General features: G+C 53.1%; 1 protein-coding gene across 50 annotated transcripts in view; it reads right to left on the bottom strand.

The window, feature by feature from the left end:
* Positions 1–1,182: 1,182 nt before the first annotated feature.
* The window catches only part of CELF4 (CUGBP Elav-like family member 4), a 323,954-nt gene continuing 297,818 nt past the window's right edge, over positions 1,183–27,318 (bottom strand). For 4 of the 50 annotated variants that reach the window (XR_004029638.1, XR_004029635.1, XR_004029636.1 and 1 more), the window contains exons 9-14: positions 24,672–24,737; positions 22,796–22,879; positions 17,310–17,393; positions 11,896–12,067; positions 5,346–5,430; positions 1,183–3,349 (exon numbers count right to left, since the gene is read on the bottom strand). Coding sequence is in view for 45 of the 50 variants with exons in the window: in XM_030810546.1 (XP_030666406.1) it covers positions 5,377–5,430; positions 11,896–12,067; positions 12,435–12,510; positions 17,310–17,393; positions 22,796–22,879; positions 24,672–24,737 (536 nt within the window). In the remaining 5 variants the exon portion in view is untranslated. Of the gene's footprint in view, positions 5,431–11,895; positions 12,068–12,434; positions 12,511–17,249; positions 17,394–22,795; positions 22,880–24,671; positions 24,738–27,318 lie in introns of all 50 variants that reach the window. The other 46 variants (XM_030810525.1, XM_030810531.1, XM_030810555.1 and 43 more) reach the window with 18 other exon arrangements.

The following is a 27,318-nucleotide window of genomic DNA, read 5'->3' as shown; positions in this document are numbered from 1 at the left end:
GCCTCAGAAGCACAGACTTGGCCCCTGGCCCTGAGAAGAGAGATGGGAGGAGAGGCTGGAGCATGGGGTCCAGGCACTGCTCTGTAGCTGGGGCTCTGAGCTCTACTCTCCATACCCTCCTTCAGAGGAGACAGGTGGGGACCAAAGCCATTTCCCCATCTCCCACAGGGGGGCACAGACTGACAGACAGTCAATGACCCTTGTTTCCAGGGGCTTGTCTTCTCTCCTCCAGGCATCTGAAGGCTTGCAGGTTCCCTGCCCCTCATTTGGCAGCCCTCCTGTCTCAGCAGTGGAGAGAGGTGGGGGCCCTGGGAAAGAGTCACCCATTCCTAGACCAGACTGCAGGGCTAAGGGCAGAGGAAGGGAAGGAGGTGGGAGAGTGAAGATTGAGAAGAAGGTCTGTCCCAGGCCAGGACTGGGTGAAGGCATGCGGCTGGTGTGCAGCTGTCTGGACTCTCCTCTCCAGAGGCCTGTTGCCCCTCTCCAAGTCCTGTGTGGTGTCCTTCCTCCTTCAGAATGCTCTTCCCTCCCACCCTGGCATTCAGGGTCTGGACACCTCTCTCCAGCTCGTATCTAAGTGTAGGACAGGCAGCATGCCAGGAAACCCCCCAGGGGAGGGCCCCTACTCTTCCTTCTACACCCCTGCCCCACCCAGGACCCTGACTGAGGGCCCAGAATCCTGTTTTCTCCATCCCTGCAAACAGCCAAAGCAGCGGGAGGTATGGGGCCAAGAGCAAGATGCTTGCTGGTAAATTTGGAGTTGCATCCTCATCCTTCTTCCTTTATTGTGGCCTCTTCCCTCCACTGCCTCCTTCCCTAAGATGTCACATAACTTCCCCCCAACCCAACACTTGCTCGGCCTTCCGGTCTGGTGGCCTCGGTGGCCTCCTTTCTGTTCTGCTTGGACACTGTGGCCACCTCTGCCAGGAACCCAGAAGAATGAATTTGCAATGGGGACTTTCAGAGACACACACCAGTCCAGAGAGATTCTTCCTAGAGTGGAAAAGGACCTCCTTTTATTGTTCCCATCACCTCCCAGAAAAAGCCTCACATGCTGAGGCTCAGAATGAGGGCCTGTGTCACAGATTCCATAAAGAGGACCAAAGCTACTTCCAGTGGGCAAGCCTTGGGGCTGTGAGGCACAGCTGGCCAGAGTCCGAGAGGCACAGACCAATGAAGAAATCTTTTTTTAAACTGTGCTTTATTTAGGGCTAAGCTGGAGAAAGCGTCATCCAATAGTTACAGAAGGTTACAAGGAGTTTTAGGGAGTTGAGTGTGAAAAGAGCAGTTGTACTGAACTGCAGCTGTTTTCTTTTTTTTTTCTTTTTTTTTTTTTTTTTTTTTTTTTTTTTTTTTTTACATCTGGACATCCTAAAAGGAGGAGTCAAGAGAAAAAAGGAAAATGAAAAACAACAACAACAACAAAATTGACAGAAAGAAAGGAAAGGCAGGAGGCCCTAGAGGAACTGGAAATTTGTTCTTCTAAAGGGAAACAATGGTAGGTCTGAGAACCCCCGGCCTCCAGATGACCTGGACATCAGTGAGAAGGAATCAAGGCAGAATGCCAAAGCAATCTTCCCAAGGGTGCAAATAAATTATAATAAATATGTTATACTTTAAAATATATGTGTTCTTAAATAATTCAGTGTTTTTTCTGATTCTGAGTTTTTTAAGCAATGTCTTTAACTGCTCTAAAGTCATTTACCAAAGATAAATATCGTGCTTTCATTAAATAGTTTTCCTTGTTTTTTTCTCTATCATTACAATTAAAAGTCCTACAAAATATGCAAATTTATTTACAGAAAAACAGAGCCGGCATCATTTAAACATCCCTGTTTTTCAAAATTCCTTGTAAACAGTTTCAGAAATTCTTCAAAGATTGTTTATTTTTCTCTCTCTTTTTTAAGGTTTTGTGTGTGTGTGTGTGTTGTCTAGTTGTTTTAAGATGAAAGTTCCCAGTTCTCCCTTGCCCGGAAAGTCTCTGGAGCAAGCGTGGAAGGCGAGTGAAGCGGAAGGTGAGTGAAGCGCGCGCAGCTCCCAGAGGGAAGCGAGAGGCGAGGACGACGGCGGCGGCGGCGACCTGGGCGACGCGACGCGACCCTTCCGGCCGATGGCATGGCCTCCACCGGCGTCGGGCAGCCAGGCGCCCGCAGGTGTGGGGCGAGTTCGGCCTGGCCCTCAGAGACAACGGCATCCGACAGCACTCGCCGGGAGAAGGGATTGATGCTCTGTCTAAACTCTACAAAAGTACAGTCCTACAACATCTGGGATTTTAGCAGTAATGCTAACTTCTATAGGTTTTTTTTTTCCTTTTTTTTTTTTATTTTTTGCTTTCCTCTAATTTTTCTTCTATTATATAGGTATTTTAAACTTTTCCTTTTTAAAATTCTGTACAACTATTATGATTTTAAGAGGGGGAAGAGTTAGAAGCATTTACAGACTTTTCACAACAATGACCTTGCTTGGTAAGTCCCATTTGTTCCCCTCCTTGTTTTCTCACACTTCACGGGTGAGTTTTAAGATTTGTGTTGCTTTCCCCAAATATCCACCAATTTGTTCATCTTTTAACAGCTCCATCCAGACATAGAATACAGAAAACCATAGGAAAGTGTCATAGACTTGGATGAGGGTCATCAAAGCGCCTCTCAAAGTATCAAAGAACTATTATCTTGCTGTTTTAAAAGCATTGAAGCGTTATTTTTCCTTTTTTTGTTGTTTTTTTGTTGTTTTTTGTTTTTTTTAATTTTTTGTTACATTTTTTCATAGAATCGCTCTAAGCTGTTTCAAGAACAGCCATGAGGCAGGAAGGAGGGGGTCCTCCATTCCCCCTCTATTTGACATAGAGCTACACATCTGCAATAAAAAGTTTGGTCCTTTGGTCCCTAAATAGCTAAAGGAATGACAGATAGAGATGCTCAGTGGCGGCCTCTCAGCCGCCCCTTGGGGACCAGGCCCCACGCACCACTTGCCCCAGCCTGCCTCAGGCGCCCGTGGGCTGGAAAAGCCCCGGGATCGGTAAGCAGCGTCTCCTCCCAGTTCCCAGCCCTTCAGCCTCCCCATCTGGTCTCGTGATTGTTTTAAAGTTGCCTTTTGTGTGTTTTTTTTTCTCATTTTTCTTCATCTTCTTCTTCTTTATGTCATATATATTTTTCCCCCAAACACGTGCCCTCTGAACTCCATAGACGCTATACTTTCGTTGAAGAAATGTTACAGTCACACAGACAGTGTCTGGAGTCTTCAGCTTGATTGATATAGGCTGATATGTCAAAGGTGTCATCCAACAGTTCTCATTTATAAATATATATAGAGAGAGGTTTGTTTTTTAATGTAGCCCGTTCAGCATCCTGCCCTAAAATGAAGAAAATCAGGGCTGATTAAGCCAAGAGGGAAAACACAAACAGCATCCAAACACCAATAGGAACCTGCCTCAGGGGCTAGGATGGGAGCTCTAGGGGATGGTGGGAGGGAAGGAAGAGAGACCAGTATGAGAATTAGTCATGATCATGATACATTAAAAAGAAATATACTCTTCTATTCAGAGTAGAAACCACTGGGAGGTCTAGTGGTGATGGTTGTAGCTGAGGTTTCGTTGTTGGGAGAAGGTTCTTGATTTGGGTTACTTTAGCATTCTGGATTGGGGGTAGCTACATCTAAGGGGAGAATTTGGGACTGCGGGATATGAATTCATAATTAAACTTGTCTCTGAGGGATCTAGCCCAGATACAATATGTATACAGAAGCCTAGCAAACAAGATAGGAAAAATCTAGCAGCCCAGCCCACTCCTCCCAGCTCAAGGGAAAGAAGGAAGACACATCCGTGACTCAAATTTTGTAGAATCCTTGCCCAGCTTCCAGCCAACCACTTCTTTCCCGGGGTCAGTAACTATTTGCGAGGCTGTGTATATATATGTATATCTGGATATATGTGTAGAATATATTCACCTGCACATATGTGGATATACATGGATATGTGTGTATGTATATGCATATATACACACATACACACACATAATACTTTTCCCATACATGCCAGGGAATTTAGAGGAATTCAGAACTTCAAGGGAGTGGACGGGAAAACCTAAAAAAAGGTCAGAAGAGATTTAATTATCAAACTTAAATAAATTAACTCAGACAGTGCTTGATTTTGTTTTGAATGGTGGCTTTTTGGTGTTTTGTTTTGCTTTAAAAAAATCATGATCTGACTAGAATCAGAAGGCGAATGCTTAATCATTGTGACTTAACAAATGAGACTCATCTCCATTCTAGCAAGCAGCTTCCACTTATACATGGGGGTGACTGGTTACATCAAGAAAGTTAGAACTGCAAAGCCCCCACTTGAGGGGACAACGTCATGCGTATATCAATCCATGCTGGCAGGTTTTTCACACTGTTGATTCAACAAACAGCAAACCGTACACAGCAGTCTAAACAATTACAACACCAAATAAAATAATAATAAAATTAAAAAACACTTGTCAAGGACCCTTTTTCAGTTGTAAACAAAAAGGTGCATTTTGCTTTTGTTAGTACTGTTTCTTCCAAACCAACCAAAAAAACCCTCCCGAGCCCCCAGTCCCCAGCCTCCCCTCCCCACATTTAATTTAGCAGAAGTGGTTACAATACAAACCTTACAATTGTTACTGGGCTCTCTTGCAGAGGCCTCTGGCTTTGTACTCTAGTTTTTTGGTTTAGAATTTTTTTTTATCATTCTGTTACTGTAGATATTTTGTTTTTGTTTTTTGTTTTTGTTTTTTTTTTTTTTTCCCTTTGAAGTGAGATTGAAAATAGCCTAACTGGAAAAAGACCAGACCTAGGAAAGTGTCAATTGAAAAAGGCCCCCAAATTTCTAGAAAAAAATAAAATCACAATATTTTCAAGTGCAAGTAAATCAACCACGCATAGATATTTTTAAGATGTTTTCCTTATTTTTAAGAAAAAAATAATGGTTTGCACAGGTAAATGATCCCATGTTTGATAATTCAGGAATTCATCTTTATTTTGACTATTTTTTGTTCTTTTGTTTTGTTTTTTTCTCTATGTGACATCTAGAGAAGCATAAAAAAACGCTGAACAAGAAAAACCAAACAACAGAAAGTAAAACCACTGCAAGCACCAAGAACGAAACGAAAATGAGCACAGCAAAAAAGATTGTGGCAGCACAAAAGTCAAGAAAATGCACGTGTGATCATGACTGGCCAATCATCAACTGATACAACATCCAAGAAAAACGCTCCAATCACAGCACCTCCACGAAACTTGACGGCAATTGTCATGCAACCGATTCTTAGCCTTGTTACATGACGCCATCATGTCACACTGTGAACTTTGAGTTGATTTGAACTTACGGATGGGGGACTTTTCTCCACTCTCATGTGATTACGTGAACTTTATTCCTAGCTCAGCGCGAGACTGTGGTGGATTTGACTGGCCCTGGTTGGGTTGTTGGAATTTGATTGAATGACAAAAGAAGAAAAGATTTATATATATATTTATATATGTAGAGAGAGAGAGAGAGGACAAGAGAGTGTGGGTGGGGGAAGGAAGAGGTGGGGCAGGGCAGGTGGGGTTGGGGAGTGTGGGAGGGCAAGGAGGGCTGGGATTCGGGTGAAGGAGGGCAAGGAAGAAGTTAAAACAAAATTTAAAAGAAAATATATTTATACAGCACCAGACCACAGCATCAATCTAGAAGCTCTGATGAGAGAACAGCAGTCAAATCATAAGAGAACTGAAAAGAACTCAAAGGATGGAGGAAGCCAGCAGACAAACATGGGCACATCAACACACACACACACGCACACACACACACGCACACACATACACACATACACACACACGGTTGTTTATGCAGACACATGATACACTGTGAACAGAAGCAGAACCTCACACAGGGCCACTAAGGGCATCCATCATGCGTTGGGGAAGGGGGCATGGGCGGTTTGGCAAGGGGGCCAGAAAAAAATAAAACAGCCCCTCAAACCACCTTGGCCAGCAAGCAATCTCAGGGAGCAGGCGCTCTGGTTTTCATCACCCTTGATTCTTTCTCTCCCCCAGGGGTGGCGCTCCCCCCCTCCTCAGCTTTCTGTGACTGCAGCCTGTGGGCCAGCAGGGGATGTCTGTCGAGTGGCCCTGGTCAGCTGGGTAGGTCAGAGGCTTGCTATGGTAACTGCTGTGTCCACGGGGTCCATCTACAAAACGCTTTGCTGCCATAGTACCACCCAGGCTGGCAGCAGCTCGGCCCTCCCACCCTGTGGACCCACCCTGGCCACCATCCTAGAGAAGGCTGCAAGGGCACCCACTGTGGAGGTTATGGCCCTCCCTGGCTTCAGCTCCACCTCAAATTACTTTCCTCAGAACCTGGGCAGGGTTCATTTTGAGATTTAGGGTAAAATTCATCAATGTTCTTGGAATTCTAGAAACATGCCTTGGCACTACTGAGTTCATCTTGCATTTGCCTTACCCTCTTTCTTTGCTCACACTCTTTGCCTTGCTCCCAAGTGGCCTGTGTAACCAAACTGAGGCTGCATCTAGGCACATGAAGCCCTTCGAAGGTTCTGCAGCCCTGACCCATAAAATCGTCACATGGAAGGCTGGAGAGTGCCCTGCAGGGGGCCACGTGCAAGGCTGGAGGGTCCCCTGCAGGGGGCACAGAGGTGAGCACCTCCAGCCTCTGCTGCTCCCACTCTTGCTCTGCTGACTTCCCCTGCTCCCTACCCCATCCTCTTTTCCCACCCCCTCACCCCACACCCCTCCATGAACAGCTTTCCAGCCTGACCCACCACAAGGCCCCAACCTTCGGCTGTCTTTCCTGGTGGAGCCCTAAGTGGTTGAGAATGAGTTCTCTTCCCTACCAGGAGTCATCAGATGATTCAACTTTCGGTTGACTTCTCCACCCCTCACCACTTCATAGTCCTCTGCTGCACCTGGGATTTGGGGTCCCTAGCTCCACCCCTCCCCATAGTTCTCTTGAGCTTGCACTGGAGGCCCTCCTCTCCTGTGGCACTCAGGCCTGGGCCAAGGCCTATGTGCCAGGTTGATCTGCAGGCTTTCCAGTCTACAGGCTTCTACATACAGCGGACTTTCACTCTCAGCTTTATGCTTTCCTTCAGGGAGGGAGGAAGGGAGGCCTGGGATCTTAAAATATCACTGTGGATGAGGGGCAAAGAAGCTGAGCCCAAGCCCGGCCTCCAGCTCAGCCTTCACAGAAGCACCCCAGACGACTCCTCTGCAGACCCCAGCCTGCCTGCCCACCAGGGCTGGGTTCTTTGTTCTTCCAACATTGCATCTCCTTCCCCCAGATCAGGGACCGTCCCATGCCCACCAAGTCCTGAAATGCCACTTCCAACTCCTCCCAGAAGCCCTTAGACGCACCCAGGATGGCCAATGGGCAAGTCCCATTGGCACGGGAGAAGAGGCCTAAGGAACTGAGGGTATTGCCATCAGATGGGGGCTGTGGCAACTGCAACTCAGGGACTCCCTGGGACTCTCCTCTTTCTCCCTCCATTCCAGCCCTGAGCCCCTCATGGGCGTTCACTCCTTCCCACTCTGCCTGCTCCTCTCCCAGCTTTAGAGTGCAACTGCTTGTCAGGGCCAGGCACTGTCCTGTGTACTGCAGCATAAACCTGAACAGCACACAGCCCCTGTCCCTAAAGCTCAATCTAGGGAACTTCCTCACACACACCCTCATCTCTCACACATGCGTGGCCCTGGACACATCACACACCCTCACACTCAGTCCCTGAGGAGCCCCCAAGACTCCACGGGCTCAGCTGGCTACTGTCTTCATTAGGAAGCAGCTCCTCTTCTTCCTGCAGGGTGACCCCTTCCCGACCACTCTCGGGGTGGAGGCTCACAGAGCACAGCCCTAGGTATGGCTGTGGGATCACTGACCAGCATGGTGAAGTCCAACTCACCGAGCTGGGTAGGAAATTATGGCCAGGCTGAACCAATTCAGATCTCACGTCCTAAAATCAGCTGGACTCAAGCAAAGGAGGGCCAGGCCAAAAGCCACAGCCTGGCCCTGTATAGGTCAGACCCAAAGCACCTGTGCCTGCAAAGCCTGGACCCGACACTCTCCAAAAGCATACTCGGAGCCAGAGTCACAGGACTCACTGGGGTCAGGACAAGATGCTTGGTGCACTCTCCAGCCATAGAACTGGAGTGCTAGGAGTCTGAGAACCTGGCCTGCTGCTGGGGCCCAGTGTGTCTGGTAAGCGGTGGCAGAACAAGGGGCTCAGAGGCCAATCTCTGAGCTGGGTGGGGCCAGGCTGGGTGTGTTCTGCCAGCTGGCTGTGGACCTGGCCACATGCATGTTTTTGCGTACTCCTCCTGCCTTTCCTTCCTTCCTTATTTAGTTTCCTGGCAAAGATTGCTTAGAGAAACTCCAGTCTTAGCACAAGACAACAAACCCAAGCCGCCAGAGGGGTACGGCAGCGGGGAAGCAGAAAACCAGCCAGGAAGGAGAGTCACTGACTCCAACCCTGATCCCACCCCACTCAGGACCTTCCTTCATGGAACCAAAGCCCAACTGTACTCCCCACAGCTGCCCTGCCTGGGCCCCTCTCCCTCCCCCTGGTCTGCCCCCACTCTCTTCTGACTTGGCCTTAGAAAGCCTGTACCACCATGGGGCAGCTGCCCTAGCCCTGAGGTCCGCCCTTCCACCTCCCACTTTGCTCCCAGCTATGGCTGGTCCCTCGGCCCCTGCTCAGGCTTCCTGCCCTTCTGAGTACCTGGGGCTGCAGCTTAGGCCTCAGCACGAATGAATACCCTTTACTAGCCTGTGATACCAGGCAGTATTTTAGCTGCTTTTTTGTGCCTTTTCCTCCCTCGCTGGCAGTCCAAGGGCAGCCACTTCTCATTGCAGTCCCCAAGGCTGCCTTGAGAAGCTCCCTATCTCTTCTTAGCAACCTCCTTCTATTAGAGCTTCCAACAGTCTTGGGCTGGGAAGCCTGACAGCACCATTTGTTAAAATACTGTCTAAATGAAAATTAAATGTCAACTTTACTGTAGGAGTTATGTCACATAGTAGTTTTTTAAAGGACTGCTTAGTAGAAAGGAGGTGGTTAGATGGCTGACCCCAGAAAAGTGAGGTGTCATATGTGCTCCCTCAAGACATTCAGGATACTCTGGGGTGATAGGTTGGGGTGAGGGTAGGGTGGAGTTTCTCATTCTCCTCACTTGAAGAGGAGTAGGCTCCCTGGCTTCAAAGCTTGGCTCTGCGACTCACTAGCTGATGGGCAAGCTACTTAATCTCTCTGTGCCCCATCTGCGAAATGGAAATACTAACACTACCTACCTTATAGGTAGTTGTAGCTATGTAGTTACATCTCCTAGTTGTTACTTCTCAGAGCAGTGCCTGGTGCGTGGTAAGCACTGTGTGAAGGTCTAGGGTTCTAATCTTTCTGCCCTTTGCATGCCTGGTGGAAGAACCCACTCTGTGTTTTAAACCACTCCTCCCAAGCCCCCACCCCAACTCTGAATGCCAGCTGGTTCAACCCTGTGGGCACTTCTGACCTTATATCCCAAACAATAAACCTGCCTTCTCACTCCTTCATCTGGGAATTCTTCTAACCTAGAGGTTTTATCCTGGCTTGAGCCAAGGAGGCTAAGACAAGCTACTTTCAGGGGTGCCCCTTGGAATCTCGGGGCATGACCCTGCCTGATTCATATCCCCATACCCCCAAATCCTCTAGTTGACTCTAACACCTTAGTCTCATTAATGAGAAAAAAGAAGCCCAAAGAGGACAAGCACCCTAACCCAGGTCACACCTTAATGGCAGAGCTATGCTGATTTAAGAAAAAGTGTCCTATATACAGAAAAAGCTGCTTTCACGAAACCATCCCTCCATTCCTATGGAGATGCCCCCATCTGCAAGCTGCCTCCTGGTGTCTGTGTGTGCACAGAGCCAGAAGCTCCTTGAGGGCAGGGATGGTGACTCATTCATCCTTGCATCCCCCGCACTGAGCCCAGTGCCTGGCACAAGAAGGTGCCCAAACTCTGAATAACATGTGTGTTTGCATCTGGACACAAGCCAGAAATGGGCAAGGATGGGAAACAAGCCAGAAATGGGCAAGGATGGGAAACCAGGAGGCGGGAAAGACTGGTTTTGCTTTTCCAGGATTGCAGAGAGCGGAAGCACAAGTACTCCCCACAGAGAGAAGGCCCCTGCTCTCTGAGGGTGAGAGTTGCTACTTCTGGGTAGAGGAAGGGTGTTCTGCTGGTGTCTGTACCCCAGCACTGGGTGGAAGATTTGAGGGGAGACTTGGAAGCTGGAGACCTCCCTCCCAAACTCTGGTCTCTGAAACTCAACTTAAATGTGTAATTCTCACATGCCTAATCTTTCTCCCAATCCCTCTGTTCTTCCAGTGACTTGGGCCAAAAGCCTAGGACTCATCCTTGGCTCCTCTTACAAAATACATCTAGAAATTAATTCCTTCACATCTCATCAACTGCTGTGACACTGGACTGAGTGGTCAGTGCAGTAGACCTATGCTTTGGCCCCCTACAAGCTATTATCAACACAGAAGCCAGGGTGACCCCACTGAAATGCAAGTTACCCATCACTCTTCTATTCAGAACTCTCCAATGCTCTCTCCATCTCCTATTTCAGAGAAGAGACCAAAGTCCACGCAGTGGCCTTCAAGGCCCCACACCAGGTGGCCTTCCTCACTCTCCCAGCAACCCAGTCTCCTGCTGTTCCTACTCCACTCTGCAGCCCCACCTTGCAGCCTCCATACTGACTGTTCCCTCAGAGGCAGGGGCATGGCTGCTCCCCTCACCTTCTGTGCTCCAATTCACTTCCTCAATGAGATCTACACTGACCATGTGGTTTAACTGTAGGCCAACAATCTCGACATACTAGATCATATTCTTTGATCACATGTCATTGTTTATTGTCTGTCTCCACCTTCTGTCTTGCTCACTGCTGAACCCCAAGTGCCTAACACAGTAGCTGACACACAATACTGCTGAATAAATGGAGGAACATGTGCGGGGACGGGCGGCCATAGGGCAGCAGGGTGCTGAGCTGGAAAGGCCTGAAGGGAGCCTTCACCTCTGCTCTGTGAAGAAGCCGAGGCTGCAAGAGCCACAGCACTGGGGGAAACCATTCTGAAGGTTGACTTTTGATGTCCTGGGGTATCTCCCCCCATTCTTTCTGCAGGAAGCACTTTGCTCAGGGGAACACGTGGGCTGGAAGAGGCGTGGCTGATTGTGTCTTCAGCTCCTAGGCAGGACCCAGCCCAGCAGAAAAGGTAACAACTACCGCTCATCATGACCCATGTGGGGCAGGCAGGGCCCGGGATCTCAGTGCTATACCATCACCCTCCTCAGCTTTCCTCCCATCCTGCTTTGTTTCTTAGTAAAGTTCCCTTTGAAAGATCCTGTCCTTCCTCTCTTCACTGAGCTATGGGGAAAGACACGGCTGCAGGGGTCAAGTGTCTAAAGGCTACCAGCCCTCCTGGGAGAACTGGGAAGGAGAGAGCCCGGGGTCTGGGAGCAGGCCCCGCGGGCGGCTGCAGCTCTCCTGGGTAGAGCCTGTTCTGCCCCCAACCTCTCTCAGCCTGAGCTTGCCACCTGTTCACCCCAGGGTTCCCTGGCCAACAGGACTGCCAATGTAGACCCGGAGGCGCAGGCCCAGGGCTCGCCTCACCCGCCCGGAGTGGCTCCCTCACTCCTGCCCCTGGTGGCCCTGCCATAGGGAAATGGCCAGGCCCATTTCTGCCGGGGTGACTGCAGCTCTGCGCCTGGCCCGAGGCGCAGGGCGAGGAGCAGGTTGAGCCGGGCGCAGCGGGTCCAAGGCACCAGTGAGGGTCCGGCCCACGAAGGCCGGAGGAGGCGGCGGGTCCGTCTGGTTCCCTCCCAACCCCCGTCCCCGCGCCCCGGCCGCCCCTCGTTACCTGTGCGAGTCCTGGTCTCCCCCGGGGGACGCTCCCGCCGGCGCTCAGTACGGGCGATTGGCGTCTTTGGGCCGCTTCAGCTGCACCTTGAGCCTCTTCATGCCGATCTGGAAGCCGTTCATGGCCTGGATGGCGGTCTGCGCGCTGGCCGGGTTGTCGAAGCTCACGAAGCCTGGCGAGACACGAGGGACGAGGGCCTGGGTTTCCACGGGGCCGCCCGGGGCGCTGCCGGCGGGGAGGGGTCGGGGGACAGGGGGGCGGGGCGGGCCTGAGGCTCTTCCCCATCGGGCCCCGCCCCCGGCCCCGCCCCGGTGCCCGCCCCCCTCCAGCCCGCGCGCGCGTGCTAGGCCTCTCCCGGGGCGGGCGCTGGCGGGGACCCGGCTCGCTGACCTGCGCCTCGTCTCTGGCCGCGTCACTCGCCCGGCGCCCACTCCCCAAGTGAGGTCCGCGGCCGGGCGGCGCTCGGAAAGGCGCCCGCCCCCCACCCCCGCCGGCCCCCGCACCTCAGCCCTCGCCTCGGCGGGAGAGGGCGGACACACCTGCGGGTGGAGTTTATTGGACACTGTCCTCCCTGACAGGAGGGGGCCTGGCAGCGCGCGGGCACAGGGTGCCGGCCTGGGGAGAGAGACGAGTGCGAGGGGCCGGGAGGGAGGCGCCGCCGAGAAACTTCTCCACCGCCGGCCCGGCCGCCCCCCTCGCCAGCGCAGGTGCCCGGCCGTCGGGGGAGGCCCAGAGGCTGAGCCCTCGCGGCCCCTCCGCCCCCACTCCCGGCCCTGCCCGCCCCGCCAGGCTCCGGGTGGGCCCTGGGCGTCACCTCGCCCCGGCACCTCTCTTCTCCACGCCCTGCGCCGTGGACTAAGCACGCACCAGCTGATATGTCCATAACAAGTCACAAGACCATCAGTGCAAATCAGGCCACAGCCCTCCGTGCAGAAGCGCTTCCCACGCGTTCACTCCTGTGCCCAGATGGGATGCAGAACCTTGCAGCTCCCAGGCCCAACCGCGCAGGTCCCAGATGGGCACAGGTCATGTTCCCAAAATGAGGTCAGAAGTCACCTTTGGGGAACTCTGAATGCATCTCCTTATACAGACAACATTTTACATCAGCATTTCCCAAACTGGCCCTAATAGGTGCTCCTCGAGAAAGGGCTTGTGTGGTCAGGAGGTTTAGGGCCAGGCCCACTGGGCCAGTCCAGCATATCAACAAATAACGTCCCCTCCGTCACCAAGTTGTAGTAAATGAACCTTTATAGCTTTGTTTAATCTAGTATTTCCTTGAATTTATTCGACTTTAGAGGCCTTTTCTCCTGTAAAAAGGACTTAGATCCTGCAAAATATATGAAAGCTTGGCGAGACACCGAGGCGTTCCCATGAACGTGCCCGCGGCGCACTGGTCCCCAAATGGCCATTGGTGTAAGACAGAGATGCACAGCCACCCAGGAGTGAAGTAGAAGCCGTCTTCTCAGTTAATTGTCTGTGGTACCTCGGGCCTGCCTTGGGACTTCTCTCCAAGAAAGAGAGCCCTTCCTCACTCTCCCTACCTGCCGGCTGTTTTTCCCTCTTTCTCTCTGCCCAGATGCTGCCTCCATCGTCTTTCTTTCTCTCCTCTCCTTCCTGCCTTGCTCAAGTTTGCTCCTGCAGCCGAACAAGTGCAACAATTGGTCAGAGCTGGGCCCAGAGCAACAAAACTAACCTCTGTATAAATATAGATACCAGAATAAATAGGGAGAATTTCAGCTGATCCATACAAGATTCGCCTCCAGCCATATTTCCACCAGCTCCCCTCAGCCCCTCCTGGCCCGTCCCCACCTCCCCTGACCTGTATGTCTAATCACTAAAGTCAAGTCACGTCAAGTAAAAGTCAAGTCCTTAGTAAACCAGAGCAGTTTTCAAATATGTGAATTGTGTGTTGATACTGCTTTCCCCAGAATAAGGAAGGTGGCTGGACAAAAGCCTGTTCCTGCCAGGACAAGGTAGCCTGACTATGGGGGACATGCTGCCCCTCATTCTTCTCATCATCCACCTGAGCTCAAAGATGGGAGGAGAAAGAAGGTAAAAAGGGCTGGAGGAGCTGTCTAGGGCACAGGTGTAGCGGCAGGCAGAACCACTGTGTGGGGAGGGCAGAGAGGAAGTTCTGGAGGAGGGCAGAAGCCCAGCCTTCCTGGAAGAGTTTAGAGGTCCCCGGAAGCCCGAGAGTTGAGAAGGAGTCCAGGGTCAAGGGAATTTTTCTTCCCTTGAACTGTTATTAACTGGCTAGCAGTCTGAGCAGGGTCCCTCCCCTGTAGACTGGAGGCCCCTGTGGCAGGGCTCTGGGCACTGTCTCCCAAGTTCATGGTTCCAGGACTGTCTTCCTTCTTCCAGAGCTACCTCTCCTGCCTTCCTCCTACCCTCAGAAGGTTTCTGCTCCCAGGCCCTGTGGGAAGGCCCGCAGGTAGAATCCCCCTATGGTATTCCCCCAGCCCTCCTTCCAACATAGGAACATTTGTGCTAGACATGCCCTCATGAAGGTATCTGGAAGACTCTGCTCATAAATTTACATGTGTGCTTATAAAGAGTGAGTGTGGCCTTTGAGGAGTTCACTTTAACACAGGGCCACTTTTACAGCAAAAATAGCACTTTAAGAACAAAGGGGACCTAGCACTTCCTGAGGGTCTGCCCTGGGTAAGCTCCCTCACAGCATCCCTGGGGCGATGATTAAAATCCCCTTTTCACAAAGGAAGAGAGTGAGGCTTACAGGGCTAAATGACTTGCCCATGAGGGAATGCTGAAGTTAGGTATCACTTTATTTTATTTTTATTTATTTATTTTGTTATTTATTTTTGAGACGGAGTATTGCTATGTCGCCAGGCTGGAGTGCAGTGGTGTGATCTCGGCTAACAGCAACCTCCCTTCCTGGGTTCAAGCAGTTCTCCTGCCTCCACCTCCTGAGTAGGTGGGACTACAGGCTCACGCCACCACACCCGGCTAATTTTTGTATTTTTAGTAGAGATGGAGTTTCACCATGTTAGCCAGGCTGGTCTCAAATTCCTGACCTCAAGTGATCTGCCCGCCTTAGCCTCCCAAAGTGCTGAGATTATAGGCATGAGCCACTGCGCCCAGCCTAGGTTTCACTTTAAAGGCCTCTGGGATATTGGCAGAAAGCTCAGCTGCCTGGTGAGAGAGAGAACCCAAGTGGCTTAACCAGGAACAGCTGGGCTGGACCAGCATCTCAGGAGTCTGTCCTTTTTTCAGGGCTGGTATGCTTGACATCAGAAATTTGTTCAAGAGAGGAGAGCTAGATTAGAGGTATACAGAGAATGTTCCTTTAAAAAGCAGGAAGAAAAAAAAATGTAGTCCTGGCTAATTTAAGTGGGCTAACACCATAAAGAGGGTAGTGCTTAGAGGAGACTGCAAGGAAATGCCTTTGGAAAGCCGGACTGCACCCACACCTGGGACGGTGCAAATGTGCCAAGCCCAGCTATGGCTGGAGACTAAACCTGTTCCAGCAGAGGCGCCCAGAGCTTCCTGGGCTGTCAGCAGCGCTCTTCTCATTTACATAACATTTGGGACTTACTTAAAGAGCAGATGCAACTGATTTCCAGCTTGTTGTTTTTATATACATAACTGTAATTCATAAGGAGAAATACCAAAGAGTGGAGGGCTGCAACTCTGTCTTTTGCTTTTGCTTTGTTTTTCCACACCCAGAGAGAAATGAGCTGCTGGGGCAACTCCATGCCATTGAAAGACCACAAGTTTCCTGTGGCAGCTCCAGAGGGGAAGGGACAATGGTGCAAAGATCTTGACTACTTTGGGGAACATGCTCCAAATCCTCAAGCCCTTCATGATTCCAGAAGGTTGGACTCCAGACTGGAAACTCCTTAACATGTGCTTCCTGATGCTGCACTCCTGTCTCCTTTCCCCTCCACCACCCCCAAGCTGTAACCTGGGTTCCCCACAACTCAGCCTCCTACTCTCTCCTCCCAGCCCCAGAATCTGGGGGTCAGCCTGGAGATACTGAGTTTCTGGCAGACTCAGCTCTGGTTCCATATGTGGCTCTCTGGGGACTGGTCTCTTCAGTCCTCATGACTTATGAAAGGGTCTGGCCGAGAAGGAAGGGCTGATGGAGAAGGATGAGGAGGTCGGAGGGCAACAAGGAGGAGGGGAGAAGAGAGGGTGATGTGAAATTCCAGGAAGAGATCTGACGCTTCCTGGATAGGGTTGCCAGACTTAGCAAATAAAAACATGGGATGCCAGTTACATTTAAGCTTCACATCAACAATAAATACTTTTTACTGTAAGTACATACTTATACTAAAAATGTATCCTTTGTCTATCTGAAATTCAAATTTAACTGGCCATCCTATATTTTATCTGACAGCCATACTTCTGGATGCTTTCGAGTTTTCCCTCTCCCATCTAACACCATGCCCTGGGAACATTTCCTGCAAACTGTATTTTTATTACTCTCAGCTCAAGGACCTCCCACCGTTTCCACTGCCTACCACACCCCGTGAAACATCCCCCTCTGCATAGTGGAAACACCCCAGCACAGACATCACACCCCCGCGCCTGGTCTCGCTCTCACTGTCCTCTGGCTCGTCTCACCCCAGCCCCATGCCTTCCTCATCCAATTCTCCCCACCTGGAGTTCCCTCCCTTCCTTTTTGTGTATTTACAGCCATCTACCTTTCTTGTCACTTCATTATTAGGTGCCTCGCAGTTTTCACTGCTATAAACATAATTTTCATCTAAGCTCAGCGCTTAGGCTTCCTGAGGGCAGGGACCAGTCTCCTCTTCCTGACTCCTCAACAATGCCCAGCTCTGGTGGCCTGAGGCAGGTGAGTGGGGAGGGCAGGAGGGGAGCAAAAAGCAGGGTAGACAGAGAAGGAGTTGGGGCAGGACAGAGAGCTGGAGACAGGAGGCGAAGGGGTGGGCAGGAGAGGGGCCTGGCTAGGTGACTGCCCTGCCCAGGTGTCACGCTCTGATTTGGCCTCGGGCTCAGGCCAGGCCACTCTCACCATGAGAGGAGAGGGGCTACTGGGGCAATGGGTGTGGCTGGGCTCTGCCTGCTGCCCCTCCTACCCCTGTCAAGGTGGCCCCTTTCCCTTCTCAGTCGGTTGGAATTTGGCTGGAAGAGGAAACCCATTTCTTGGACTGGGAGTGGGAGATGGGGAGCCAGGTTGGGTGGGTAGGGAAAGCCAAGAAGCAAAAGGAGTAGTGGGAGAGAGAAGGGTGAGATGAGGCTGGCGAGGGCCATGGAGCAGCTGGGGCGGGGGCAATGTGAAGGAGCAGGTTAAAAGCAGTCGGACACCGGTAGGTTGGTGCGAGCACCGCCCTGTCCTAGGTGAAGCTAATTGGTTTGTTATCTTTACCCACCAAAGCATTTACTTTGGTTAGTCGCCCGATCCACAAACACTTTCGAGGAGATGACATTACCGAAAGGGAGGAACATCTGCATCAGCTCAGCGTCCCCAAACTCCTGGGGCAGATGGTAGATGAACAGGTTACAGCCCTCGGGCCCTGCGGTGAGGGGAGGGGGTGGGCGGGGGAGGAGGGATGGCGGGGTGGGGGAAGAGAGAGACAGAGGAGAGGTGAGCGAGTTAGGCAGCGCAGCAGGGAGGGGTGGGGGCAAGGTTAGGAGGGGGGGTCTCATTCCAGATCCAAGTGCGCCCTGGAAGAGGCAGGGATGCTGAGCCCCGGGTCTGAGCTCCAGTCTCTGCTCTGCTCTTGGGCAAGTCACTGAACCTCGCGGTGCCTCAGCCGCCTTTTCTATAAAATGGATCCATAGCAGAGGCTTGGAAACCCTAGGGCTCCAGAGGCAGAATCAACCTACTGCTGTGTCTCTGGAAACCAGGTGCTGAAGATAGGGAAGGCCCGGGAGATCCGGGAGGCCTCCCTCCTGCCCAGCTCCTGCTCTGGGGGGACCAGGGCATCACCTGGGGCAGCCGTGTCCTGTGCTGGGGAGACACCCCACTTTCCCCTCTCACAGGCCAGGCTCAGACCCTGGGATTGGGGTGCCCATCCTCCCCCTGGCCTGCAGCCTCTCTTTCTCATCTGCTCCTGATGGCCCAACTGTCCTGCCCAGTTCCACACACCCAGGAAACCAAGATTTATCCTGCCTCCTCCTGGGTAGGTGCGTAGGAAGGGCTGCAACCGAGGCTCTATGATTAGCCAGGGAACCCTCCAGCCTCATGACATGAAGGTTCTTCATTTCGTTACCACAGTAACAACCCTGCGACTTCAGCAGCACAAACTATGTGTCAGGCTGTTCTGAGGACTTCACATGTCTCTAACTCACTTAATCCTTACAGCAACCCTGTGACGTTATTATCATCATTGCCACTTCACAGATGAGGAAGTGAGGCCCAGAGAGGTTAAGGCACCTGCCAAAACACGCACAGCTGGAAGGGGCCTGGAACCAGGACATGAGCCCAGCCTGCCTGTCTCCATAGTGTGAGTTCTCTCCCTCTTGCTACCAAAAATCTCAATATCCCAGACCCCCTGAACACTATGCAGGGCTTTAGCTTTCTAAAATTCTCAATAACTAACTATTTACCTGTTCCTTTTGAAATAGTCAAAACGCTCAATTTTAACTCTTTGAAACTGAAATCATTCCACGATGCGTCTTAGATAGCATATGCCACATATAATTTCATCTTTTAAAGTGACTTGTGGTCATTTCAATGATGGTGTCCAAGCTGTGGTGGGAATGGGAGGGAACCAGCTGCACCTAGTGTTGTGTAAGAAGCAAGGTTCTGACCAGAGGCTGCTGGAAACCTAGGCATGAGCTGAACAGTAAGGCACCAACATGGGCCGCTGCATGGCTTTCACAGCAAGAGCCAACTGTCCTTGTTCTCTGGGAGCCGTGAGGCTGCCAGAGAACCCAGTTCTGGAGTAAAGGTTCGATTTAGAGACTCTGCACCTTCTCTTCTGCTCCTCTACCTTCCACTCTCCTCCTTTTCTCCATCTATCTCTACTCCCTCGAGGTCCACAGCCTAGAACAAAAATTTCCCCAACCCCTAAAGCTACCCAAGGAGCCACTGGCCTCCTCCCTCCTTGGTGCTCACCCTGTGCCCTCTGCCCACCCCAGCCCTTCGGCCTCCCCTCCCTGGACTGCTGGCTCCCAGGCATCCTGCTGGGGGACGGCGCATTCAGAACCGGGTACAAACGTGCTCCCTCACCCCCTTGCAGGGGTTCCTGGTGCTGGATACCCCCGAGCTCTGATGGCCCTCCCCTCACCCTGTCCCCTCCAACCATGCTGTCTTCCCACTGGTTCATGCCCTGTGAATGTGCCCTGGATGGCCCCCAGCTCCCCATACCCTCCCTCTCTGAAAGAACCTCCAGCCTCTCCCTGCTCGTGCCCGAATCCACACTTCATCCTCTAGGGTGGGGCTCTTTCTCTTTTATGTCTGGAGGTTTTTCTCTCCAACCAGACTGGCTGCTCCCAGGGGCATGCTCCTTCTTGTGTCCTCCTGCCCGGCCCCCTCCAGCCCCACAGACACCTTCCTTCCTCCTTCCATCCTCACTCTTCCAGGCCCTGACTGCTCCAGCCCATGCTGACACCTGCCTTGACTTGGGGCCCTGGCTCCGAGTTCAAGTTCTGCAAGCTGCTTTATGTGGAAGCTACATCTGTTCTCCTTAGAGATAAGGAGCCTTCACAGATAGGGCCCACAGGCTCAATCCCACATGCGTGGTGTGTGGCGGAGCCCCAGGAATGACTCTCTAGCCCAGGCCTGACGAAGAAGCCAGGGCAGCAGCTCTAGTCCCTTCCCCTGGACAGTGAGCCCACACGCTGTCTAACTCCAGCTACCGCCAAGCCCTTCTGCACTCCCTCATTCACAGATTACAGAATATGCAGATGGCAGAGCTGGCAGGACTTTAGAGACCAATGTGGTCCAGCCCAGCCTTCTGAGAAATGGTGAAGCGGAGCTGCAGAGACAGAAAGCGGCTACCCCTGACCACCTTGCAGCCTTGGCAGAGCCTCTGCGGCAGCCATCCCTGAGGGCAACCTCATCCCATCTGTGGGGCAGATGGCCCTTGGGGAATTCAGGCATCTGTCTGTTTTCAGGCTCAGCTCAAAGATGAGGAGGTGGCAGAAGGGTCCTCCCCTGCGACCAGAATATCCTGGTATTTCCATGACATTCCACATGGGGAGGGGACTATGACGGAAAGAAGCCAACTCTTGGCAGGGCTGGAAGAACACAGCCTTCTTTCTTGTGCATGACTTGGACAACTCTGTGGGACACAGCTTTGGCCAGGCTCCAGCCCACCTTGCGCCTGTCTCTCCCTGGCCCCATGCTCACCTTGGACTCTGCAGCAGCTGCACTTTTGCTCCTGCTGTTCCCCCTGCCTAGACCTCCTGCCTCCCCAGCTCTATGTGCTGCCAACCTCTGCTCATCCTTCCAGACCCATAGAAGCCTTCCTGACAAACCACTCCCAGTGCCACGCTCTCACCCACCCATGCTGTGCGGCTCTGTTGGTATCGTGCATTACTCTTCCCCATGCCCTGCATCCCTGGGGTGGCTCAACCCATGCACCATGGCTTGGGAGAATGGGGACAATAGCAGCAGATCCTGCCACCCCAAGGAGAGGCTGGAGCCAGGATTGGCCACAGAGGGCCTAGACTAGGGAACAGGGTGTGTGTAGGGGGGCAGGAACTGCAGCTGCTCAGAGATGGAGAGAAGGAATGAGGAGGAGTACAGAGCTACGCACATGGGATGGTGCAGAGTGTAGGGTGGGAGAGGGGCAGGAGGGCCCATGGGGGCCTCAGTTTAAGGCCTGCAGTAGGGGCTGTCATGTGTGTTGGGCAGGGTGCCATTGACCTATAGCTGTGTGAGGGGTGGGGCAGGATTTAGAGACCCCTGAGCCAATAGGCCAGAGTGACTGGGGGAGCTGACAATGGCATCAGTGGGAGAAAAGATATCAGGGCCTGCAGGCACAGCTCTCTGTTCTGGACCTGGAGCAGGCAACATGGGGAGTCCTGGACCCCACCCCTTGTGGCCCTGGTCTGACTGATGAAGGCTTGGACTGTGGGGAAGGCAAGGGCAGGGCAGGCCCAGGGCTGCAGCCTGATGAGGGGACCACCCCCACCCCCACTTCACCAGTGGTAGCCCAGTGTCCCTCAGCTGCAGCAGCGTGAGGCAGGGTATGGGCTGGGACTTCCTGTGCACCCCTCTGGGTTCCTGTAACTTGGCTTTCCTGGGCATGGGAAGCCCTGATGCCCCTGATCCCAGAAGTTGCCTGCTGGGTGTAAGCTGGGGCGGTATGCCTCATGCACAGCCTTGGAAGGGGTGGTAGCTTGGTAAAGGAAGGGCAGTGTGCACAGACACTTGCAGAATGGAGTTCGGGGGCAGACTCAGCCGGCTTGGTCCTCACACCCCTCCAGAGAACGCTCCCCACTCTCCTTACTTTGCTGTGAGGACACTGAGGCTGAGGGGATGGAGTGATTTGTTCAGATTCACAGGGGAAGGAGGTGCCAGAGTCCCACCCAAAAGGGTTTTCTCTGAAGGCCAGGCTCTCAGCCAGGCAGGCTGTGGCACCTGTTTGGGGTCTGAGGGACTCGTCTGGCACTGGGGCCTGTCAAATGATGTTGGACCAGCAGACTCTTGAGGCTCTTTCCAGGACTAACCTACATCGGAGGGCTCCAGGACACTGTGCTGCAGGGGCTATGAGTCAGGCTTTTGGAGGCCACCAGAAGGCTCTGACCACACGGGCTGCAGGGGCAGATTTGGTGCCTCACTACCCAGTGACTGTTTCCATAGGGGTAGAGAGGACGGGACCTTGTTAGTGTCCTGCCCACTCAAGCTGAGCTCTCTGTGGCAGGCCCACAGAGTCCCAGAGGGTGGGCCTGTTCATCCAGCCTCCTGTCTTCCTGCTTATGTGGGTACCTAGGCACTGGGATGGGAAGACACTGACTGGCATTCTGAGGTCCCTGGCATCTGACCCAAAGATCTTGCTGTCCTGCCCTGTTCACACCAGGGCCTTGGGACACAGCCTTCCAGGATCACCCCCTTCTTCCACTAGGCCTGCACTGGGGCATTCTCATCTCTTCTCATCCTGCCCACGCAGTCCTGCCCTGGGAGCTCCACCTGCCTCTCCTGGTCACCCAGAGGGCACAGCTTCTGTGGGTGATAAACTCATCTCCCTCTCTCATTCCCCTCAGCCATGAGCACTCCTACTTCTCCCCACCCTCCCCACTGGCCAAATCCTGCCCACCAGAGGAGGGGGATTCTTAGACCCCACCTCCTCTGGGGCTTCCCTTCCTGACCCTCTCAGCCTGATTACCATCTTTTCCTCAATGTGCACAGCTATCAGAGCTGGTTCTGCAAACCACCATGTTGTTGGAGTCTCATCTCCCAGCTATTCTCTCTGGGAGCACAGTGGTGGGCCCTCCAGTGAAGACCCCAAGGATGGGCCTCTATCTCCTCTGGAAGACCAGAAGCTCCCTGGGTCAAGGACAAGGCCTCCACTGGTACACACAGGCTTAACCTCTGCTAGGTTCTGTTTAAGGGATGGTTCAAGGGCTTGCCATGGAAGAAACACAAACCCAACCATTCAGAAGGGGTTCTCATAGACCAAGGTTTTGATATGTGAGCTCTGTGTCAGGCCAGCAGCAATGATTGAGGGGAGTAGGAAAAGCGCCTCGTGTGGGACCTGCCAGCCCTCAGGGCATTCTGTCCAGGCCCCTGCCCCTGGGCCAGACACCACTCTGGTGTACAGAGCTGCCCACAAGAAGCGGACCTCTAACCTTAAGTTGGAGAGCACCACTCCTCACAGCACTGCTGTCTTCCCTTGCCCACCTCAACACAGCACACAAATGTGGTCACTTTTCCAATGCACACCCCAGCCCAAGGCCCAGGTGAGCAGCCTCTTTGGGGACAACAGGGGGAGGGAGGGGCCCAGGAGCTGGCCTGCAGACTCACCTTCTCTCTGCTGCTGGGGGATCATTGGAGGCGGCTGAGGAAAGGCCTGGCTTATCTGACCATAGGCAGCAGGGTAGGCGGCTGCTGGAGGCCCAAGACAAGAAGCAAGAGCCGGCGACAAGGCAGAGAGTGGAAGCAGGAAGAAAGAGAGAGATTTCAGTGCAGGCAGTAAAAGCAGATCAGCCAAAAAGCGCCCTGCCACTCAGCCACTTAGGACAAAGCCAGCTTTCAGTTCCCAGACTAACAGAGGAGTTGCGAGGTGAAGAGTGGAAATGCGTGTGTGGGTGTGTGTACGTGTGTGTGTGCGTGTGTGTACATTACATACATACATGCATGTACATGTGGGGATGTGTGTGTGTGTACATTACATGTGCACATGCAAGTGTGGGTGTACGTGTGTGTACATTACATGCGTATATGCATGTGTGTGGGTGCATGTGTGTGTACATTACATGCATACATGCATGTGTGTGGTGTGTGTACGTGTGTGTGTACATTACATGTGTGCATGCACGTGTGTGGGTGTGTGTACATGTGTGTACGTGTGTGTGCACACACTTGTGTACATGATGTTAGTGCATGTGTGCATACATTACATGCACACATGCACGTGTGTGTGTATGTTTTGGGGGAGGCAAGTTGAATTTGAAATAGTGGATAAACCACATGTGTGCATAACACACAATCATGGATAATTAAAAACACCAAAATGGCCTGGACAGGATTACCCCAGACCACCTGGAATCCACAGGAAGGATTTCCCACTTCTCTGAGCCACATCTGACTCCAGCTGGAAGGCCCTCACTCCCACTCAAATGGCACCTGTGTGGGAGGTCGGGGGCCACCTGAGGTGTGGACTTGGCTTCTGGGAAGGCTGCCAGGGGGTAGTCCCCAGGGGCAGAGGACTGAGTTGGATAAACCTGATTGTCCAACTGGAAAGGGCCCGAGGTAGGACAGGAGTGGCCGGCTCCCTCCTCTGCCTGGCCTGGCTCCCACAGCAGCAGAGCCTGAAGTCAGAGCTCAGGGGACCCAAGAGGTGACAGCACCTCCTCTGGGCTCCAGATGTGCCAGGCCGCTTCACCTCAGTCCCCTCACCCCTTGCCAGGTAGCCCCACTGCACTCATGGGAGACAGCACTGGCTCTTCTAAGCACAGGGAAGAGAGACCCTGATCAGGTCAGGCAGTAGGACACAGGCTAGGCAGGGATAATGATGGGGTGCTGTGTAGTCCAGGGGTGACAGAAAGAGAAAAGCCTGGCTGACAGCTCGGCTTGGGCTCAGTGACCCCAGGCCCTCTGCTCACTCAGGGCTGTCCCTTCCCACCTCTCCTCCTCTGCTCCCTGTCACACCTGCTGGGGCCCCATCCTGCTGCCAGTGTGTGAGGAAGGGAATGGGGAAATGGCATCTCTTCTAGAGGCCCTCCTTCTCTCAAACCAGGCATCTGTGCTTCCTGGGCCAGTGACTGTGGCCCACGGTGGGCAGCACCCAGGTCCAGCCTTGTCTGCGGTGCTGGTGTCAGCACCCAGGTCCAGCCTTGCCTGCGGTGCCTTGCCTGCGGTGCGGCAAAGTGGCCCTGGAAGCTCCATGGGGAAGGGAAATCTGGCCTCAAAGACAGGTAACTGCCCTGCAATGGCGAAACTTCCACCTGGCCTGCCCACTTGCCTGAAGTTCTGCCCAACCCCACTGCAGGGGCACTTTCTGTGGCCCGCTGACAAGAAGGCAGCCTGGAGGGTCTCTGCCAGCACAGCCCTCCCTCTTTCCACTCTCTCTCCCCACCCCATGCAGTGCTGGCCCCAGGTCTGAGGGGGCACTGGTGTCACAGGCGTGGAGAGATAAACGGAGTTGGGGAAGGAGCCGTGGGGACGCGTGGATACTAACGACCTGCATACTGCTGCACTCCGGCGTAGGCCTGCTGCAGGGGGTCCGCGGCGGTGGGGCTCTGCGCTGTAGGGAGCCAAGGGGACAGAGGTCAGCAATGCCCACCATACTGGCCCTTCCCCTCATGCCCATGGGGACAATGATGTAGCTGCACTGCCTTTTCTGGCTACTGCAGGCTCTGCCCTGGGGCAGGGCATCTGAGACAGAAACCCTGAGTGCCTGGACTCTCTGGGGGTCACCTTCCCTAGCCCAGGGCTCTTGGCAGGTAGACAGTTGCCCATCCTGGCTGGGGGATGCAGGCTGCAGTTGGCCTAGGGTTGGGGTAAGATGGGGGCTCATGCAGAGCACTGTGGAGGGTTGGGGAGGAGATGCCAAGGAAGCCTCAACACTGAGATGCTGGTGGGGGGCACACACAAGGGGCCCAGGCCTGCAGAAGGGCTGTGGGGAAAGGGGAGGGGGCTCGCAGCCCCCAGTGGGTGAAAGAAAGGGCAAGAAGGCCTCACACTACCACTTTGTCCTCCTGGGCCACTGTGCCTGCTCACACAGAGGGACACGCCCTCACTGTCAGGGAAGCTGCACGAGGCATGGAGGTCTTCCACCCCCAGCCCATGGCTAAGCTCCTCTCAGCAGGGACCAGCTACACAAATAGGGTCTTCCCAGCAAACTGGGAGAGGGGTGCTGCCCGCAGAACCGAGGAACGGGAAGACCAAGGACCTTCCTCCTGTCTTCCGACACTGTGACCCTGGGATGTCTCCTGCCCAGTGGGAAGAGAGGTCCCCTGTACAGATACTTTGGCAAGAAACTCAGGGAAGCTGGGCCGAGAGAAAGGCTTGGTTCCCTTCTGTTGCCTTTGCTGTCTCTGCAGAAGCTGTAGGCAAAAGCCTGAAGCATGGGCCAGCGGTAGGCACTGGTTTTGGCGACCAAGGCTGGTGGTGACTAATGTGGGAGTGGGCTGGCCTTGGAAGCCCAGAGAGGTGGTAGAGGCAGGGACTGCCCAGAGGGAGGATGGAGCCCTAGGATGCTTGAGGGAAAACTGGATAACACGAGGTGGCAGGAAGAAACCATCTGGGCTTATCCGCCTGTCAACTCAGGCCAGCTAAGCTAACTGGCTATGCCAGGCTTTGGGACCTTTAGTCTAGGGAGAGTGCCCCAAATTCCCTCCTGAGCACATTTCCCTGAGTATCTCAGTAAACCTCCAATAGAAAAAGAGCACCTGGGCTGGGCACGGTGGCTCATGCCTGGAATCCCAACACTTTGGGAGACCGAGGTGGGTGGATCACCTGAGGTCAGGAGTTTGAGACCAGCCTGGCCAACATGGTGAAAACCTGTCTCTACTAAAAATACAAAAAAATTAGCGGGCATGGTGGTGGGCACCTGTAATCCCAGCTACTCAGGAGGCTGAGGCAGAAGAATCACTTGAACCTGGGAGGCGGAGGTTGCAGTGAACTGAGATCATGCCATTGCACTCCAGCCTGGGCAACAAGAGCGAAACTCTGTCTCAAAAGAAAAGAAAGAAAGCAAAAGAGCACCTGGGCCTGAGGGGTGCCCAGGGAAAAGCCTGGGGCAGAGGTCCCTAGAGACAGTGGGACAGTAGGTTCCATAGCCCCCAGGAGCAGGATGCGGCAGGGGCTCTGCTCAGATGGGGGGAGCTGAAGATGAGCCACAATGCAGGCTCCTTCCTGCCTGGGGCTGTCCCAGTCCCACACCCTGTCCCTCTATTTCCCCCGTGGTAGAGACTGGCGCTGAGGGCTCTTCAGTGTGATGTGCTTGGGAGGGTGGTCTCCTCTCTGCCTTCCCTCTGCCCCTGTCCTCTGCCAGCCTCTAAGCTCTATGGAAGGAGAACCACATCCAGATTGTGCTCTTGGTCTTTCCAGCTATTCAGCCATGCAGTGTCTTTATGCAAATTAGAAAAGAGTGCCCCTTCCTTTCGGCATACAGTTTGGCACCCTCATGCAAAATATAACCTGCACGATTTGCATGGCAGCTGCCAGCACAGTGCCGGGAACGTCATAAGCATCTGGCAAAGAGTATGATGAAAAGAATGAATGAACAATCTTTAATGTTTGCAAGAGCCACCCTTTCAAGGGTGTTTATGTGACAGTAAAGGCCACACTGTGTGTATCCAGCAAGAACCCAAGAGGGGAGATCAGAAAAGCTACCTGGGGCTGGGAAGCAGAGAAAAGCATTTATGAGGCCTTTCTCTACTTCTCTGCCTAACGACCTCATTAGTAACTGCCAAAGAGTGAACATTTTGAAGGATCTCGCTCATTACGGCGGGTCCAAACTCTGCATTTAAAGATGGTAAATTAATTTTTTTAATGTACTACTTTTTTCCTTTCCTTCCCTCCATCCCTCCCTCCCTCTTGCTCTGGCAGGGAATTGTTTATGAGATGTGGCAGATTGTTACAAATAGGGGAAGAAACATTTCCAAATTCCATGAGGGAAATAGCTCACAGATGCCAGGGGGGTTGGGAAGGAGCAGGTTTATCAGGATCCAGAGATCCAGATGGGCTTGTGGGCAGGAAGGGGTGGGAAATGAAGCCACCCAGATGTGCTGGGGATGCCATCTCCCAGCCCATGAGCCTTAGACTGGTGGGATCTCTTCCACCCTTAGCTTGCATAGCCCCAGCCTGCCACCCTACCAGCT

The sequence above is a fragment of the Nomascus leucogenys genome, chromosome 4 (assembly GCF_006542625.1).
Source record: "Nomascus leucogenys isolate Asia chromosome 4, Asia_NLE_v1, whole genome shotgun sequence".
In the NCBI taxonomy this organism is placed as follows: domain Eukaryota; kingdom Metazoa; phylum Chordata; class Mammalia; order Primates; family Hylobatidae; genus Nomascus; species Nomascus leucogenys.
Note: the sequence above shows the minus strand (reverse complement) of the source record. Positions and strands in the feature narration are given on the sequence as shown.